The following is a 20,784-nucleotide window of genomic DNA, read 5'->3' on the forward strand; positions in this document are numbered from 1 at the left end:
ATACAGATATATATACACAAATCCAGATCTACACACATGAATTCTTGATACAGATACACAAATGCAGATATATAAAAACATGGATTCTTGGTACAGATACACAGTATTGATATTCATATAGAATGTGATAAAGATACACACTTATAGATTTACAGATACGGATACCCATATATAGATTTCCGACACAGATTAGCATAACGATTCTTAATACACATAGAATGTGAAATAAATAGACGTATAGATTTATATATACAGATATACATATAGATTTCAGATACAGATAAGCTTAACGATTCTTGATACAGATACACATATATATTTCAGATATAGAACAGCATATAGATTCTTGATACAGACACACAAATAGATTTCAGATACAGATAAGCATAAAAGATTCTTGATACAGACACACAAAAATAGATAAGCTTTTTCCGTTGGCTATCTAGATTTTCTTAAAGGGAGTGTTCGCGAAAAATACCCTCATAATACCCCCTTTCAGTTTTCGCGAACACTCCCTTTAATACAGATAAACATAAATTTAGATTTGAGTAATGTAATAGATTCTATGTGTATCTTTTTGTAAGGCTTATTTTTTCCTTGTCACAGATATATCTGAAATAGATTTTTAGATTTTTTCTAATACAGATATCGGTAGATTTTTCTTATTAGACTGATATAATTAGATTCTTAATTTTTTAGACATAAACATTTTTCTCTACTATGTGATAGCAGAATAAGAAACATTGATTCATTCAAGATAACAATGTGTTGTATTTTTTTTACTTTTAAAATATAAGTTTGCTTTTCGTGTCCTACTCTTTATTTTGTGACCACATTAGAATTCAATTAATCCTTTATCTGATCAATAATTTAGAAAATATCTTCGTTTTTCTAGATTGCTTTAATTGCGACAATTTCCTTCATATTGTTTCTGAAGTAGCAACGCGCAAGGTACTTTTTAGAGAAACCATAAGTTTAAAAAATCCACTTTCAATGAGAAGATGATTGATATCTCAGCCGTTCTTAATCATACAGAGCTTTAGAGGGGTTACCGTCACATGGCATTACGACAGTCCCTGAAAGAACTCACAAAAGAATATAAATTGTATAAATTGAATAAAGGGTGCAGGAAGTTTTAAAGGTCGCATAATTCTTGTCTTACAGTTAAGTGCAATAGTTTGCATAAATGCAGAAATTGTGCATATATATTATGGTTGATAAGACTAAAGTAGACACAGAGATAAGGAAATTATCAAGAATTTTATAAACAGAAGGTATCAAGTTTTAGATAAAAAAAAATTTTGAAACACGCAGAAACTAGCTTTCATAACCTTTCATCATAACCTGAAAACTTTGAAAATTTTGCACATTTTGAAAATATACGTAGTACGTACACAACTGCATGCAAGCACTCACGAAAAAAATCGATAAGAATTTTGTCAATTAATTAGTTGTTTGAAACTGAAACTAGAAACCAACGCAATATATGTTCTAAAATGTAACTGTATAACTGTAACTGTAACTGTATAACTATAAAATGAGGTAGTGATGTAAAATCAAAAGATAAAGCGTTAAAGTCAAGGAAACTGATGCTAAGGACTTGAGCCTTTGTCACCAAATCATATTCTGTAATCCCTGTATCTTTGTAACCTGATTCGATACTTCCAACTTAGATTATTTTATCATATATAATTCATTGTTTGAAATATCTAAGGTCTACGCCATTGAGTTGCAAAGCTAAAGGGATTAAAAGATAGAGTTTGTACCAAAGACTTAATTCCTTTTCCTAGCTGTCTGGATCTATGTGAACGGTACCCTTAAAACCTTTATTTGATCTCTAAACTTAACTTCCCTTTTAAGCTTGAACATTGTCTCTTTCTGATCATAACTCCATTGTTTCTAAAGCAAGAAATGTAGAAGTAACTTTTGCAGGAAAACCATGAATGAAAGTAAACAGATTAAAAATATATATATAATTCTATACCACACAACACTATAGTTTCAGTATCAGTAAATATTTCCATTTACTGATAGCGCAGATTGAAGGATCATAACTCTAATTGAATAATGAGATAGATAGAAAAATAGATGTTACCGCCATACTATTTCTATTGGTTCAGAATAGACAACAAACACATGACTGAACCCTAATTGGATCAGGCGCTAATGGACTCGGCATACAAGTGTGTCTGGGCAATATGCGTAATATTAGGGTTAAAGAGAAGCAGGAATATGTGTCAAATGCATTTTTCCCTTGTCTATAATTGGAATTAGAAAATAAATTCACTGCTCTTTTTCAAAATTTTGTTTAAAAAGATCAATGTTAAAAAATGTCAAGATTTTTTTTTAATTTTGAAATTGTTGGTGTCCACCGCCACTAAAATTGTTACAGACTGCAAATAAAGTTCTTAAATAATGTTTGCTTTGAATTTATATTTTTTTAAATTAACTCTGAAGGTTTACTGTATATCTTTTCAGTTTTAACAAATATGGACAAGTTGGAAATAAGTGTTTTTTTAATTATATATTTGTATTTTAGGGTTGGTAGGTCGTTGGAGGGGGGGGGGAGGAATCTTTTCTTTTTCCTACACTTAAAAAAAATTGATCTGAGACTTTTAAATGCTTACATCATAAATACATTATCATTAATACATGCCGAAATAAATCTCTGTTTAGACCAATTTTTGGTTTTTAGATTTAAATAATGTTTAGTTTTTTTTTATGACAAATGGAAGCAGACTGCAAGTTTTGCATTGATGTCAGCTACATAATTAAATGTCACCGAATAAGTCCGGCCTAGCTAGAAGGAGGGGTAAAAAGTTGTTACAAAGTGTTACAATGCCTTGTTCTTAATTTGATCTGTCTTAGACTATAATTGTACGTTTTTAAATCATAGAGCAATTTTCGGTTTAAGAAGTAATTGGCAAAATTCTCAAAGATTTTGCGTAAAAATAGATTGCAACCTTTAGATAATTTTAACAGAGGGATGGAAAAAATATGATTATAAGGATAGCCGGAGTTTGTATGGCCTTGACCCAAATCCTACACCTCTTATAACCCAAATCTTGTTTATCTCGTTTATGTGTGTGGTGTGAGACGTTAGATTTATTATGCCGCCATGGAACATTCATTCTTAACCAATGGGAGCTCGAAAATCAGTTCATTTGCCGCCAGCTGAAGAGAATTAATTATCACAAAAAAATGTATAATTAAGATTACATTTGTGAAAAAAGAAATTTTTTTAATTATTTGCTTATTATTATTATTGCTTATTTGCTTATTTGCTTATTTGCTTCCGATAAACTTTGATCTCATTGCGCGCAAGAAGAACGTTTTTAGTGTCTTTGTACGCGAAGTATTCAATGTCTAAAAATTAGCAAGACACGTCAAATTAAAGTAAATTTCATATACAACTAAAATATTAAATTTTTTACTCAAAACTTTTCTCATTGATGTTTTATAATAGTTGTGCATACAATCTAAACTAGAAAATCTACACGGTCGACACAAAGTCGCATTATTAATTCCCCGCATGAATTGGACTTTCTGTGAAACGTAATTATAATTAACACTCACTAACCCTATTATTATATTTATAGTTATAGTTATAGTTATAGTTATAGTTATAGTTATTATTATAGTTATAGTTATAGTTATAGTTATAGTTAACACTCACTTAACCCTATCCAGACCTTCTCCTCTTGTCTTGTTTGCATTGTTACATTGAGTATTTAATTAGTTCGTTTTGATTTGTACAACATTATGACTGCTTAGCTCATTTTGTTTTAAATTAAAAGCACATATACGTGTGAAAAAAGGTGTGTATAATTACACACTTTACAAAGTTGTAATGTATAATTTTATAATATTTAAAAATATCTATTTTTTACTCTTGCAAAATAACAATTGCAATGCCATTTTTCTTAAAGGGATCAATGTTAAAATTATGTTTGCTTATATCTTTACTCAGAAAAACGAACGAGGTTGTGTGATGTTTTGGAGTAATTTTCTTGATAGCCAAAATTGGTTATTAGTCTCTACGAAAACTTAGAAATGATATAAATAAGGATTCCTGGGGGGGCCCTCCTATACCCCCTGCTCCCCACTCCACCTTCCTCAAACCTGTAGTATAATTTTTCCCAGTGCATTTTGATAATAGCACGCACCCCTGACCCTTTAGTAAAAGTAAATTAAACCTAAAGTCTGACCGCGTCAACCTTGTTGCACCGGCTAGTCCTATTGAGTGTCTGCTTTATTAACCCAATGTCCATATATATGCGGTACAGTACAAACTGCAGGACCGGAAAGATTGACCCGGCTCGGAAATTCAAATGTACTACGGCTGCAATCTAAACAGATCTTCTGTAACATCAAAATTGACATGCAGTAAAAAAGTATTTTTAAAACATGTTAATCATATATGGCCATGTATCTATAGATGCGTGAGAGGCCGCTGCTGCATATTTTTACTTGGATTTTTTCTTCATATTTTGAAAATTGTCGGGTTTTGATAAATTCTACGTTTTTCAATATGGATCTTTTAGTATATTCAACTTTAAAAGTCACAAAAATCAGTTTCCGTTATTGTAATGTAGCAATGTTAAATGGTAAAAATCGTTAAAAAAATCAATTTATTTTCATTTAGATATTACAACCTATTAGAAAAAAATCGATGATTATAGGTTGTAATATCTGAATGATTTCTTTGGAAATAAACTTTCTGAATTTGTTCTTCGGTAAGAGTAGTTTTTAACAATTTTCTCCTTTCAGACGCAACAGAAAGAAGTAAGATTAGTAGCAATCACCATCGAATATTTTTGACGTAAGCCTATACCCCCTTTCATTTTTCGCGAACACACCCTTTAAAACAGAATATCGTCAGTATCGGAGACCCGGTTTCATGAATGGGGTCAGGCAGTTTTGTAGATATTAATATTTTAGTGAAGAAATATTGTTTCATATGGTTTCTTTACATTCTCTTTTTGTTTTCTGATTTGTTAAAGTAAAACCTACGCAAATGTATAGTCCCAAGAGCTTCATTCAACAATACTCTCTTAAATATGAGGCTCATGTCACCCACAACTATTTCATGTTAGGTGTCGACAAGGTTGTAATGCAAGGAAAGTTAATTGCAGTTGCGTATACTCTGCGTACATATTGGAACCAGTTCTCTCTGGGTGGAATTTGTAAACAAGAATAGATGCATCAGTGTTCATTTAGTATCCGAGGAGGTTAAAAGCATTAAATTTTGATAATTTTGATAGTTCACATAGTAGTTTCATATGACCTGAATATTTTATTGATTTTTTATGTGAAAGATGGATCGATCCCTTGTCAGGCTTCGACATCCCTCTTGTGTTTACATTACCGCCCAGAGAAATTACACTGTAGTACAAAAGATGCCTACAATGCATTACAACCTTGGGTTCAGATTAAGATACGTTATAATTAATCACGCAACCTTGAACACCTGGACAAAGGAGAGAGAGGGATCAGGATTACATGTAACTTTTTAAGCTCTCACGTGAAAAAATCGACGAGAATTTGACAATTACGTCTTTAAACTAGTTTCAAAACGCATATGAAGTGAGTTAAAATAAAAGCCAAAGACAGTTAAAGTTCGACCCAGTCTTGAAAATTGATGCAATATTTCTTAGATGAAATAAAGCTCTCTTAGTCCAGCGTGAATTGGTATCTTTGTCTGAATTAAATCAAATAAGAGTTTACGAATTTAAAGAAAACTGATATATTTGTTTACCCCCGGCTAGTCTACCGTTTATACAAGCTAGACGATAAAACATTAGACAAAAACTTGTTCAGAGAAGAAACCTTTTCTAATCAAGTTAAACCTTAGAACAGTAGCATACAAAGCATACTTTTTATACACTCATCACCACTCCTCACTTTCTATCTGTTTATCTATCTATCTAACTATCTATCTATGTACATATCTATCTATTTATCTAGCTATATATCTATCTATCGATCTATTTATCTATCTATTTATCTATCATCTATCTTTCTATATGTTTATCTATCTTTCTGATAATCTATAAATCTATTTATCTACCTATCTATATATCTATTGATCCGTCTATCTATCTATCTATCTATCTATCTATCTATCTATCTTCCTATCTCTCTATCTATCTATCTATCTATCTTTCTATCTATTTTTTTTATCTATCTATCTATCTATCTATCTATCTATCTATCTATCTATTAATAATCTATATATCTATCTATCTATCTATCTATCTATCTATCTATCTATCTATCTATCTATCTATCTATCTATCTATCTATCTTTCTATCTATCTGTCTATTTATCTATCTATCTTTCTATCTATCTATCTATCTATCTATCTATCTATCTATCTATCTATCTATCTATCTATCTATCTATCTATCTATCTATCTATCTATCTATCTATCTACCATCAAAAATGTATTTTACATCTAATCGAGCTGTAATCATGATTCTTATGAATCTAGTGACATTTGTTGACGATATCCGATTCCAAAAGATTTAAAAATATATATATTTTTAATTGAGACTTAATTGTTACTCCTAGAACATTACTTCTTACTAATCTTGTCAGCCCTAAAAGTATTTTAATTTTACCAAGATAATAAAATTATAATAGTCTACAGAATTTCAATTTTAACAATATATTATTAAAGAACAGCCATATAACCATATGGGGTGCAGAGCCGCGATGAGCCCCGCGAAATCACATCCATGCCGAGCAAATCCGTCTTCGTGCCTCTTGCTACGTCTCCAAGCCCACAAACTTCAAATATTAATTCAATTCATTTTAACTTGTTTTTTGGAGAAAAGTTTACACAAAGCATACAATAAAAGCACAAAATTAATTGCTTCACAGAAACTAATTTGTTTTTGTGAATTGGTTCTAATATAGTTTAATTCGTACAAAATACTCTTGTAAAATAATATAAATATTTTCTATCGTTTTAAAAACTGGAATAGTTATTCACAAGTTAAGGAATTTGTGAAATTAGAAGCCGTAATCTTAATTAAAATAGACTTTTCAAAACAAATTGTTCATGTATCATTAAAACAATTTTATTATGTTAAAATTATTTGATTTTTGTGGATGTAAAAGCCAAATATCTTTTATTGGAGACGAAAATGCAAGGTATGTAGACAGAATTGCGGAAGTTTGGAGAGGTAGCGAGAGGCGCAGAAACGGTTTCGCGGGGCTTGGGCTGCACCCCCTCCATTCCATGTAAATAATAATGAGATGCCTTAAACATTAAAAAAAGATAATTAATATTTCAGTCTAAAGTTTAAACCAAATGTTATGATTTTTTTGAGCGTTTTATTTAGAAACGTTTTATGAGATTACTCTACCCTACTCTACTCTACTCTACCCTACTCTACTCTACTCTACTATACTCTACTCTACTCTACTCTACTCTATTCTACTCTACTCTACTCAACTCTATTCTACTCTACTCTACTCTACTCTACTCAACTCTATTCTACTCTACTCTACTCTACTCTACTCTACTCTACAGGGTTTACATATTTACACTAATATTTACGTTGTTTATTTAGTCAATATGGAGCCCACAAACTATATTATATATATGCTTTTATTTATATTGATATATTGTATATTCGTAAACTCAGTAGATATATGTACTTTAGAATCTAAAATGCATAATATCAATTTAGGGGGCCTGCTCCTTTTTGTTGAACCAAATATAAACGCGATATTGTTTGATGACTTATTGACAAGCTCTGATTTTTGTAATCTCTAATTCTGTGCAACACGGTACCGTAGACTTTTGATATAACAAACTATTAATTCTTATAGATCAAATATTCTAAAGTTGAAATATTAAAGGCTAGGTGGCAGCAATATAGGGATTAGACATTTTGATTTTGTGACAAAAACTTAATTCACCTTTTTAAGCTCAATTTCAAGTGACCCTCCAGGCAAAGATGGCCAATTCCGATTCACAACGATACCCATGCATAAAACCGTAGTCTGATCCAAAATGTAGAAGATAACTTTGTTTTTTTTTACTCGTAAAGTGCTTCATTCGATAATTTCTCCATTTCTCAATTAATTGACCGGACAAAAGATTTTAAGGTTTGTAAATCAGGCATTGCCATCTTTACATAGAGGGTCACTTGAAATTACGCTTACAGTCCCTTTAGTTATGTGTTCAATTTACTACTTCTACTTTTTAAACCTTGCACCATAATTTCCTTCTTGTCTCTGCAGTTTTAATCTGGAAATCACTTTAGTAGAAACCTCTCAATTGAAAGTTGTTAGTTATTTCAACAATATGTATATTTCCATAATTGTATGATCTGACAAAGGTTGAAAGAGTGATATTGTGCACCAAGCATGAAATTTTCTAAATGAAAGGCCACTCGAGAATACCACTCGAGAATATGTTGAGAGTGAGAAATAAAATGAATGTAAAAATTTTTTATATGTACTTAGGTAAAGCCACTTTTTTATCTGCATTCTTTCAGATTTTAGTGTAGAAAACAATTTTGGCAGCACTTTAATCTGATTTCAGTTCAACATTTCTAACGATATACTAACCATCAAAATCGAAAAAAAAATTTGTTAAAAATCACAAGAAATTAAATAAACAAAAAGATTATTTCAAAAAAAATTGGGCTGTCAGATGGACAAAAGGGAGAGGAACTGCAGATCATGACAAACAAAACAAACTGTTTAGATGTATGTGTATAAAGCGGTGGTGGGGGTCGAGCTAATTAACGAACTTTTACGTAAATCGGGGGGAGGGGAGAGTGGGGGCAGCTTAGGGGTATTTAAATCTTTTTAAGAATTGGACATAAACAATACTCTTTTTTTAAAAATAAAATACTAAAATTGTGAATATTTTCTTGAGAAAGGTTTACATAGAGAAATTATTACTGCAGCGATTTTTTTTGGTTTAAAAGTCCAATTGTGCCAAGGTTATAATACAAGAAAAGTTATTTCAGAGGTGTACGCATCTTTTGTACGCAATGTACTGTCTCTGGGCGGTAATGTAAACACAAGACGGATGTCACAGCTTGACATGGGATCCATCTTTCACATAAAAATCAATGACATATTCTGGTCATAGGAAACTGTTATGTGAATTATCAAAATTTTAAAAATTCAATGCTTTTATCCTCCTCGGATACTAATTACGAACACTAATGCATCTATTCTTGTTTACGAATATGTTCGGAGAGTATACGCAACTGCAATTAACTTTCCTTGCATTATAACATTTAATTGTGCAGTCTAATAATTAGTAAAATTAAATATTTGTTCAATATTTAAGAACTCATTATAAACGAATCGTATAATATTGTTTTATTGATATATTTTCTCTCCGATATTTGGTGTATTTTGTGCTGTGCATACGGAGTGTGGTGTGTATATTAACCACTGATATGTTTAGTTTAAATTCATGGTTTGTTTGATAATGAAGATTGAATACAGTGATCTGGGTGTAACCTGATACTAGATACACTTCATCCTCAGCTGCAATTCTTCCATCTTTCCATCCTTTCATACTTTAATCCCTCCACTCTCTTCGATCTTTCTATTCTCTTCCATCCTTCTATTATCTTCAATCCTTTCATTCTCTTCAATCCTTCCATTCTCTTCAATCCTTCCATTCTCTTCAATCCTTTTATTCTCTTTAATTCTTTTCATTCTCTAGTCAATCCTTGTCTTATCTACCATTCTTCCATTTTCTTTCTTCAGTCATTTAATTTTCTTCAATTCTCTTCCATCCTTTCATTTTCTCCAATCTTTCATTATCTTCAATTCTATCGTTCTCTTTAATCCTTCCTCTTTCTTCCTTTTTCTTCAATCGTACTATTCTCTTCAATCCTTCCATCCATGTACTCTTCAATCCTTCTATTCTCGTCAATCCTTCCAATCTCTTCCAATCTTCCATTATCTTCAATCCTTCCTTTCTCTTCATTACTTCCATTCTCTTCAATCCTTTCATTCTCTCCAAAATCCTTCCATTCTCTACAATCATTCCATTCTCTTCAATTCTTCCATTCTATTCAATCCTACCATTCGCTTCAAAACCTTCCATTATCTGTAAACCATTCCTTCTCTTCAATCTTTTATTTTTCCTCCATCCTTAAATTCTCTTCCATTCTCTTTAATCCTTCCATTCTATTCAATCACGCCATTCTCTTCAATTCGTTCATCTCAAAGAAAATGATAATTTTTATGCGAAATAACTAGCACAACTTTTAGACCTCGCAGTTACTCTAGTTAGGATGTTAGCTCAAGTATAGAGAGAAGCAAATGAAATGAGTTTTTGCTACAAACTCTAAAGTTATGATTCATTTATCTTTGCAATCTGATGGCGGAAACCTTTTGCATTTAAAACTTGTATTACACTGCAAATCAAGATGTGCACGATCTCGCACAAAAATCGAGCAGTATTTTGCAAACTACTCCTTTTAAACTTTGGCTAGAAACAGACACGTATCATTTTATAATGTATATATGTCTAGTTCCGAAACAGACGCGTATCATTTTATAATGTATATATGTCTAGTTCCGAAACAGACGCGTATCATTTTATAATGTATATATGTCTAGTTCCGAAACAGACACGTATCATTTTATAATGTATATATGTCTAGTTCCGAAACAGACACGTATCATTTTATAATGTATATATGTCTAGTTCCGAAACAGACACGTATCATTTTATAATGCATATATGTCTAGTTCCGAAACTTCAAAGTCGCGACTGATGATGGTTTTGATGACTAAGTTTCAGTGTTGTCTATATCTTAGTGCTTATTTGATCTCACAGTTTGAAATATCTATAAGGTCAAATTTGAATGTTTATATATATTTGGTTGCGTCGTGTCTCAAATAAATTCAAACTGTTCATATCAATTGCTATTATGATTATAAACATGTCAGATATTAATCTGCTTTGATTTTACGAAAACTCTAAATTTTGAATGTAAAGATCAAGATTCCATGCAATAAATCGATATTTGCAAAGGGATCGAATAATTAAGATCAGTCGCTTTTATGAGCATTTAAACCAAATTCCTGACTGCCTTCAGGGCCGGAGGGGGATGAAAGGGAAGGGGATGGCGATATCTATAGAGGGAATCGCTAGCTAGCTAGGGGAGGGTAAGGGAGAGAGAAGGGGGATGAAAGGGGAGAGGCCAAAGATAAAGTATGGGTGGTGTACTGTATAGATAGTTTATTCAAGTGAGGGATGAATTCTGTTCCATCCCTGGACTAAATACACATAAATATACCCAAAAGCAACAAACTAACTTACTCAACTATAATTGAATCCTATTCTGTAACACCCGGTCATTGGACACACAGATACTTGAGTAAACAGAGTAGACCAATCAGAGGAGAGCAGCGGCAGGGTTTCACCCAATAGGAGAGGAGAACTGAGCGCCTGGTAGTATCCTAGAAGTATCTTGAGTTATCAGTCTGTAGGGAGTATCAAGGGATGATGCACGGTGAGGGTTCAAGAAGACCTAAGTGTGCTAGGTATGTAATTAATAATTTATATTTTTTTGTTTCAACCAACTTGATTGTCTTCCATTAAAAAAGGTAGTTTTGAAAGAAAATATTTTGTTCCAACTTCTTGAATTGATGGAACAAAAGTTTCTATTTATCTTAAAGGGAAAAATTAAAGGCGGTATAAGCTTACGGCGAAAAATAAGCAAAAAAAATAAGAAAAATAACTAATCTTACTTTTATCTGTTGCGTCTATCACGAGAAAAATGTTCAGAACATGCCGAAGAACGCAGCGTCCTTTCAAATTTAGAAAGTTGTAATATTCGACTCTGATCGTAAAATAATCAATTTAATTCCATAAAAAAACATTCAGATATTACAACCAATAATCATCGATTATTTTTCGACGTATTTTAGAACATTCCATGAATGTTCTAAAATCCAGCGCCAGCGAAATATCATTTAAAAAAGACAAACTCAAAAATATTATGAAGTATTAACTATATACGAATACGTCGAAAAATAATCGATAACTATTGGTTGTAATATCTGAATGATTTGTTTGGAATTAAATTTATTATTTTACGATCCGATTGAATTTTGCAACTTTCTGAATTTGTATGGACGCTACGTTCTTCAAGATGAGTCGTTTTTAACAATTTTCTCCTGATAGACGCAACAAGTAAGATTAGTAGTGATCAAAAGCGCTTATTTTTCGCCGTAAGCTTACACCCCCTTTCATTTTTCGCGAACACTCCCTTTAATGGCACTGTTTTAAATAGTTTTCCATGACTAATTTTCAGCAGTAACGGTCTGTAAATCTGAGCCAAAGCAAAAATTAGGAAGATTTCCATGTTTTTCTATTTAAAATATATATTATATAAAATAGTGACTTGAAGAATTATTTAGCAGAGGTAAAGAAGAACATTAGTAGAGTTTATCTTCCTCTTATTTACTCAGCTAGCTTAAGATTTTTTAAAGGATACGATTTTTATCTTACATTTTATCCCGAAAAATAGTTTAGATTTGTTTCTATTTTCAGATGCCGGAACCATGGATTTATCTCCTGGTTGAAGGGACACAAACGCCAGTGTGAGTTTAGAGATTGTTCCTGCGCCAAATGTAATCTGATCGCAGAGCGCCAGCGCGTCATGGCAGCTCAAGTTGCGCTTAAACGTCAGCAAGCTGCAGAGGATGCCATAGCCATTGGGATACGGGCTGTCACAACAGGAGAGAATATGTCAGCGCTGCCACAAGGTCCTATTATAGGGCTGCCAAGGTTAGCAGATCGTGAAACCAACGCTGACAGAAGAATACGAGATGTGGAAGAGTTTTCAAAGAGTAAACGGAAACTAGATTTAGAGGACTCCCATGAGACGTATCTCCCCCGCCTCCCCTCTCCTCCTCCCCCTCCCCAACCCTCAATATTTCGACCTCCAGGATTAGAGGACGATCCTCCAACTATGGATAAGATGTCCGTATGGAGGTTACTCCAGTATCCAGTAATGTATCGGCATCATCATCATCTTTCTTCTCCATATCTTCCTTTCCTTTCACCTTCATCTCTCTCCCTCTCATACCCTCCACTTGAATACTCAAAGAAACTTTAAATCATTTTAATTTTATTTTAACTTATACATATATGTTAACTATATTGATTAAACGAAATTTTAAGTGACCCACCTGCAAAGATGGCAATGTCAGATTCAGAACCGTATCCTTGAAACCTTTATCTGATTAATAATGTTGAAGATAATGTTGTTTTTCTAGGTTTAAAAGTGTTTATATTCTGATAATTCCTATATATTCTCCTGCACTAGAAATGCGCAAGTCACTTTTGCAGAGAACCCACAAATAAAAATTAACGGTTTAAAGTAACAAGAGTATTGATATCTAATTCATACTTGATCAGATAAAGCATGGAGGGTCACTTGAAATTACGCTTACAGTCCCTTTAAATTAATGTTGAATGTTCTCCACCCTACTCGAGTATAGAGACCAACAAAACAATCATCATAACTTCTGATTAAAAATGTTGATATTATGAATTCACTGTTTAACTCCAAACTTAGAATTTTGCACAAAACAGTTTACGTACGTATTTATCAGGAATATAAGACTAATAATTGATATTCAAGAAACAATAGTTTTTACCAATAATGCAACATTACGACAATTAATCTATAACATTTAAAATCATGTCGCCAACTATTATGTCATTTCAATGGATTAATTCTCGGAAATAATATATATTTTATCGCTTTTCATTGAAAATATGACTTAGAATGATCTACGACACACAAATTTAAAACGGAATCAAAAGTGTTTTAAGTTTTATTAATAATTTTTGTTTTATTAAATTAGTTTTTAATCAAAACGTTCAATTAAAAATATGTAATATTGTCAAGCAAATATGTTTTATATACAGCAGTTAAAGTTATCTAACTTAATCAGTTTGGTAAACTTCACTTCCTCAACATTGTGCAATAATTGATAAATGTATATTAGTGTTTTTTTTCACATATTATTCTAGTCTTAATAAATGTATTTTATATTCAAAATTATTCTGATTTTATGCTAAACAAGAGACAGATTCAGCTGGTATCGACGTTGATATTGAAGCTTATCTTAAAGGTCGTATTAAAGATGGTATTGAAGCTGGTATTAAAGCTAGCTGGTATTGAAGCTGGCATTGAAACTCGTATTAAATCTGGTTATAAAGCTGATATTGAAGCAGGCATTAAAGCTGGTATTGTAGCTAGTATTGAGGCTAGTATTAAAGCTGGTATTGAAGCTGGTATTGAAGTTGGTATTGAAGCAAGCATTGAAGCTGGTATTGTAGCTAGTATTGAAGCTGGTATTGAAGCTGGTATTTTAAGATGGTATTAAAAATGGTATTGAAGCTGGCATTGAAGCAGGTATTGAAGCTAGTATTGAAGCTGGTATTGAAGGTGGTATTAAGGCTGGGATTGAAACTGGTATTGAAGTTGGTATTGAAGCTAGTATTGAAGCTGGTATTGAAGTTGGTATTGTAGCTAGTATTAAAGCTAGTATTGAAGCTGATATTGTGGCTAGTATTGAAGCTGGTATTGTAGCTAGTATTGAAGCTGGTATTGTGGCTAATATTGAAGCTGGCATTGAAGCTTTTATTGTAGATATTATTCAAGCTGGTATTGGAGCTGGTATTGAAGCTGGTATTAAAGCTGATATAAAAACTGGTATTGTAGCTTGTATTGAAGCTGGTATTGAAGCAGGTATTGAAGCTGGTATTGTAGCTAGTATTGAGGCTGGCATCAAAGCTGGTATTGAAACTATTATTGAAGCTGGTATTGAAGCTGGTATTAAAGTTGGTATTTTAAGATGGTATTGACACTGGTATTGAAGCTGACATTGAAGCAGGTATTGGAGCTGATATTAAAGCTGGTATTGGAACTGGTATTGTAGCTAGTATGGAAGCTGGTATTGAAGCAGGTATTGAAGCAGGTATTGAAGCTGGTATTGAAATCGGTATTGTAGCTAGTATTGAAGCTAGTATTAACGCTGGTATAGAAGCTGGTATTGAAATCGGTATTGTAGCTAGTATTGAAGCTAGTATTAAAGCTGGTATTGAAGCTGGTATTGAAGCTGGCATTGAAGCTCGTATTAAATCTGGTTATAAAGCTGGTATTGAAGCAGGCATTGAAGCTAGTATTGTAGCTAGTATTGAAGCTGGCATTGAAGCAGGTATTGAAGCTAGTATTGAAGCTGGCATTGAAGCTGGTATTAAGGCTGGGATTGAAGCTGGTATTGAAGTTGGTATTGAAGCTAGTATTGAAGCTGGTATTGAAGTTGATATTGTAGCTAGTATTGAAGTTAGTATTGAAGCTGGTATTGTGGCTAGAATTGAAGCTGGTATTGAAGCTGGTATTGTAGCTAGTATTGAAGCTGGTATTGTGACTAGTATTAGGATATTAGGATATTAGGATGGATACTAGGATACTAGGATACTAGGATACTAGGATACTAGGATACTATAGGATTCTAGGATGGATACTATGATACTATGATACAAGGATGGATACTATGATACTGTGATACTAGGATGGATACTAGGATACTAGGATACTAGGAAGGATACTAAGATAATATGATGGATACTAGGATACTAGGATACTAGGATGCTAGGATGGATACAAGGATATTGGGATGGATACCTGGATAGTTGGATACTATTATGGATACTATGATACTATGATACTAGGATGGATACTAGGATACTAGGATGGATACTAAGATAATAGGATGGATACTAGGATTCTAGGATACTAGGATGCTAGGATGGATACAAGGACATTGGGATGGATACTAGGATAATAGGATGGATACTAGGATACTAGGATACTAGGATGGATACAAGGATATTGGGATGGATACTATATGACTGTGAGAACTGTATTCAAATATTGGATAAACAGAGAAAACTGATATTTCGACGGACAGGGGTTAAACCTTACATACGGATAGATAGATAGATAGTTACTAGATAGACAGATAGCTAGATACTAGTTAGACAGTCGGAAGATATTAAGAAAACAAAATTAATACACAACTGTTTTTCTAAGGTTGTCTCAATTAACTAACATATGTTATTTAAGGATATTGTCTGTAAATGTATATTATATACGTTGAGTGCAGAAGAGTAGCTAGCTAGATACAGGCCCAGGGTGAGATTTATAATGTAAAAATAAAGGATCCAACTTTTAAAGGTTCGGAGTTTCTGATCAATGCTTGAAATTGACCTTGCAGAAATTAACTATTGAGGCAACGCGAAAAAAGATTTTCCTACTTTTTTCAACATACTTTTGTTTTTGGATCGATAATGGTCTTTTTCTTTGGATGGGTAGCGTTTCTTCTTTTGGTTTTTAAAAAGGTGTGAATCAACAACAATTAGTACTAAAGATCCCGAGGGGGGGGGGGGCATTTCCCCCTTCAAGCCCGAGAATATCATCCCCCGGCTAAAATCATAAATGTAAACACCAGTTCTTTCATAGTTCCTTTAATTTTCCTGTTTAATCGATCATAATATCTGAACGCCTTAATCTATGATACAGGGTGTCCCACGAGACATGACAGTTGGTGAATAGTTTAGAATGTTTAGATATTAAAAACTTTTTGCAGTTCATTTCTTTTAAAAAATGTTTTACTCAAATATATTTTACGTTAAAACCAATTTACTATGATATTATTTGGTGTCAAATAACTTAATAAATTACGGAAGAAAACATTCTAAACAATATAAAGTAGCAATATCTGTTTGTTTGGCTGCTTATGCACGAACCTCTTGACTGATTTCTCTCAAATTTTGATTGGATAAGTGGGTCAACCAACGGAAATATTCTTGTCTAGTTCTAAGTTTCTAGATTCTAAGTTGAGTTGGTTGACCTTAGAGAAAGTGTAGTTACCAGGCAAAGCTGAGTTTTATATCTAGTATTTAAATATGTTTTTCTAACTTATTTTGATTCCAATGATTAAAATTTTAGTCTGAATTCCTTTTGAGGTAAATAATCCAACTAGCAAATATATAATCTTCAGCAGTAAGTAGTGGATGAATTTCAAAAGACTGTTGTAGACAATGTGGTCAAGGGTCTATATATATATATATATAAAGCAGATATTATATAATTTTGTTTGCCAGGGAGAGGAACTAACAAACACCAAGAAATGCAGACAAACATATATCATAAAAAGGAGTCTTAAAGGGAGTGTTCGCGAAAAATGAAAGTGGTTATAGGCTTACAGTGAAAAATAAGCGCTTTTGATCGCTGCAAAAGGAAAAAATTGTTAAAAACACTCACACCGATAGCGTCCATACAAGTTCAGAAAGTTGCATTTAACAACTCGGATCGTAAACAAACCAATTTAATTCCAAACAAATCATTCAGATATTACAACCAATAATCATCGATAATTTTTCGACGCATACGTATAAAGTTGATATTTTATAATAATTTTTTATTTATCATGATCTGAGAGTTACTTTTAAAAACATTTATTATTGTTTCTTGTACTTTTGATAATGAAGACGACATTTTCATATTTTCCAGGAATGTTCGAAAATCCAGCGCCAGCGAAATATTATTAAAAAAAAATATTATGAAATATTAACTATACGAATGCGTCGAAAAATAATCGATGACGACTGTTTGTAATATCTGAATGATTTGTTTGGAATTAAATTGATTATTTTACGATCCGAGTTGAATGTTGCAACTTTCTGAATTTGTATGAACACTACGTTTTTCGGTATGAGCCGTTTTTAACAATTTTCTCCTTATAGACTTACAGATAGAAATAAGATTATAGCGATCAAAAGCGCTTATTTTTCACCGTAAGCCTATATACCCCCTTTCATTTTTCGCATTAATGAAGGTACTTATACAGAGGGGAGGGGATTATACAGAGGGGAGGGGATTATACAGAGGGGAGGGGACTTATACGCTTCACGCAATTATTTAACTAAAAGAATCAGGGGTTTCGATTGCGCAATTGAAATGAATATTTCTAACAAAATCAAAAAAAAGATTATAAAAACTTACAAAATATGGAAGACATTTTTGTGCAGTTGCCAAATAAAAAGATACGACTTCGTCACTTCAGAGACGACTGTTAAAGGTCCTCATTAAAGTCTCATGCTCAGATATTGTGTTGAACCTCTTTTTTAGTTTTTAAATAGTTGAAGAAGTGTTCTATTCAGATCATCTGTTTCATCTGTTTAATGAGACTATTTGCGTAATTTCAAGTGACCCTTAATATTTTAAAACAGTACCGGACCCTTCAAATTTTTGGAGAATTTCAGTTTTTCAAGCCAAGAATTTTCAACTGCAGTTCTGTATTGAAGTCACTAGCAGATTTATGCAGCAGAGACAAGGAAAAAATGCGTGTAACACATGCGGCTGTGTGTATAATTTTATTTTATCATTCTCAATTCATCAAATTCCAAATATTGTCTGGCATATATTATTAAACAATGAGCCAAACATGGGAAATTTATAATTTTCGACAATTATTACACCAGGAGTGACAAAAATTAATAATTTATGATTTTTTTATTGTCATGCATTAACCCCCCCCCTCTCTCTCTGTAAATAACCATCAAAGAACAAATTTCTGGGACGACGACATTTAAACTCAACTTTTCGGAAGTTCAACCTGGTATTTCAATTATTAAGAAAGAAGACACATAATAATGATATGATATGAATGTATTGTATACATTAACATTACAATAACAAGGAGCAATAAAATGTTTAACAATCAGATTTTATAGATTCAACACTTTATGTTCTTGTAAGAATATTTATAAAATAAAATGATTATTATTTAGTATCATGATTTACAGAGCGTCCCATACCACCATATAAGATTATCTCTGCAAGTTTTAAACCCAAAATACCCGAAAAACCTAGCATTCAAGAATACTCTTACATTAGCCTTAATCAATTTTTTTAATTGATTCCTTCTTCTTAAATTTTCTGATTATTTCCGAAAACCGTAATTTAGACCGATTGACGATCTAATATGATATGGGACACCCTGTAGAGCAAATAGATTATCAAGTACAGGGTGTCCCAAAAACATGGGAATTAAGTAACGAATTGGAAATCGTCTTTGTTATGAATTAGCATTGTAATACCTAATTTCAAAAGCCATAATATTAATATGTCTGCTAGAGTTAATTTTATGAAAAGGGTAAAAGACTGTAAAGATGTGTCTAGAATGTCTCGGGTCTCTGCAAGATGAACAGTGAAGATGGACAAGTTTACTCTGTTTGTATACTGTAATTTTCTTGTTTTACTAAGTATAACCGTATACAGTCAAAACATAAACAAACAAAATGTGAACATAGCAGACGAAACTCTAACAGATTACAGCTTTCTCAGTAGGTATCACTATACTAAATCAAAGAATTATTTAAAAAGACGATATCGAATTCGTTACTGAATTCCCATGTTTTTTTTGGGACACCCTGTACAATAGGTGGCAACAGAGAAATGCACATTGTACTAAAGCATTTTTATCTATTTGATTTAGAGTAAATTAATTTTTTTAACTATTTCAGCTGTTTTTTTCTGCTTCTTAATCTTTTTAACATAATTCGGGAACAATTTATTATTCTCCTCCTAAAAAATAATATTTATTGACTAATAAGACACTGTAGAACAAAATTCCAGTGGTTTAAAATGAATTGATGAGATTAAAAGAGGAGGGGGTAAATTACACGACCCCCCCCCCCGGCCCCCATTCTAAAAACTGAACCAATATACAAAAATATTTATTGTAAAAATAATACATTCCGAAAAATGCATTGATTTCATTAATACTCAACCATAGATTTGTTTAATTTAGAAAAATAATTAAATAAAAATTATGATATTTGAAAAATTCTTTCTTTCATGACGTAAACAATCTTTATATTTATTATTTTTTGTTCGAAAAATTACCTGGCAGCACTCCAGTATACAAAGCTGGGTTAGAGATTCAAACGGTAGAAGTTGTTTGGTCCGACCGTCGCCATGTTGGATAAATCCTAGCCGTAGCTCATCCGTTTCATACTCATCAGATTCGGCAGATTCATCCCTCTCTACCTTCTCTTCTTCTCTCTCAGGTCTCTAATGATAAAATTATTATTTTAATTTCATGTCGCCAGGGGCGTTTTTTAGGAATTTGTCCGTGGGAAGCATGGGGGGTTAGTTTTTTCTTCTTATTGGGGGTTCAATACCAGTTGTGACCCAAAACCCCCATGAAAACCATAATTTCACTGATCCAGGTGGGGGGTTGGGTTGAGCCCCCATTGCCCCCCCCCTAAATACGCCTCTGCATGTCACACTTCTATTCCAATCTCAAAATGGAGCATCTTGTCCGACAAAAGACCACCAAAAATACAATTTTCCCCCTTTCTGCTATTCTGGTTCAAAATGCATGAGTATTGATGTGTGAAGAAAAATTATAGTCACTGATTTCTGCACAACATTTATTAGGATGTGTCTATATAAGTCGCTAAATACCGTAAATGTTTGTATTTCGATATCTTTAAAATTGTTAGATTTAAGGTTAAAAAAGTTCAAACACTTTGAAAAAAAACCGCATTGTCAATAAATGATTAGTTTAGATTTAGTAACAACGTCCACAAGCCCCGGTTTTTACAAAATAAATGTTAAAGTTGTTTGTGAATTAAAAAAATTGTGATTCATATTTAATGGGTAAAGTATTAGAAAAATTTAACCCTCCTATT

The 20,784-nt window shown here is 32.4% G+C and overlaps 2 protein-coding genes across 2 annotated transcripts; both read left to right on the forward strand.

Moving 5' to 3' along the window:
• The first annotated feature begins 11,176 nt into the window (after positions 1 to 11,176).
• On the forward strand, positions 11,177 to 13,230 carry LOC111700154 (doublesex- and mab-3-related transcription factor 3). The gene is made up of 2 exons (XM_023470978.1): positions 11,177 to 11,543; positions 12,556 to 13,230. Exons 1-2 carry the CDS (start codon positions 11,503 to 11,505, stop codon positions 13,121 to 13,123), a joined length of 609 nt encoding a protein of 202 aa, XP_023326746.1. The 5' UTR covers positions 11,177 to 11,502; the 3' UTR covers positions 13,124 to 13,230.
• Positions 13,231 to 14,159: 929 nt separating this feature from the next.
• On the forward strand, positions 14,160 to 15,475 carry LOC111700155 (fibroin heavy chain-like). The gene is made up of 3 exons (XM_023470979.1): positions 14,160 to 14,382; positions 14,432 to 14,863; positions 14,913 to 15,475. The coding sequence occupies exons 1-3, from the start codon at positions 14,160 to 14,162 to the stop codon at positions 15,473 to 15,475; spliced, it is 1,218 nt and encodes a 405-aa protein (XP_023326747.1).
• Positions 15,476 to 20,784: the final 5,309 nt, after the last annotated feature.

Source organism: Eurytemora carolleeae, unplaced genomic scaffold (assembly GCF_000591075.1).
Source record: "Eurytemora carolleeae unplaced genomic scaffold, Eaff_2.0 scaffold342, whole genome shotgun sequence".
NCBI classification, from domain to species: domain Eukaryota; kingdom Metazoa; phylum Arthropoda; class Copepoda; order Calanoida; family Temoridae; genus Eurytemora; species Eurytemora carolleeae.

What these genes read in the sequence shown, in the direction of transcription:
- LOC111700155 (XM_023470979.1), top strand. Translation starts at nt 14,160, where the DNA reads ATGGTATTGAAGCTGGTATTAAAGCTAGCTGGTATTGAAGCTGGCATT. An exon ending in TGAAGCTGGTATTGAAGCTG is followed by an intron (nt 14,383 to 14,431) that starts GTATTTTAAGAT and finishes GCATTGAAGCAG; the next exon opens with GTATTGAAGCTAGTATTGAA. An exon ending in TGAAGCTGGTATTAAAGTTG is followed by an intron (nt 14,864 to 14,912) that starts GTATTTTAAGAT and finishes ACATTGAAGCAG; the next exon opens with GTATTGGAGCTGATATTAAA.
- LOC111700154 (XM_023470978.1), top strand. Translation starts at nt 11,503, where the DNA reads ATGATGCACGGTGAGGGTTCAAGAAGACCTAAGTGTGCTAG. An exon ending in AGAAGACCTAAGTGTGCTAG is followed by an intron (nt 11,544 to 12,555) that starts GTATGTAATTAA and finishes TTCTATTTTCAG; the next exon opens with ATGCCGGAACCATGGATTTA.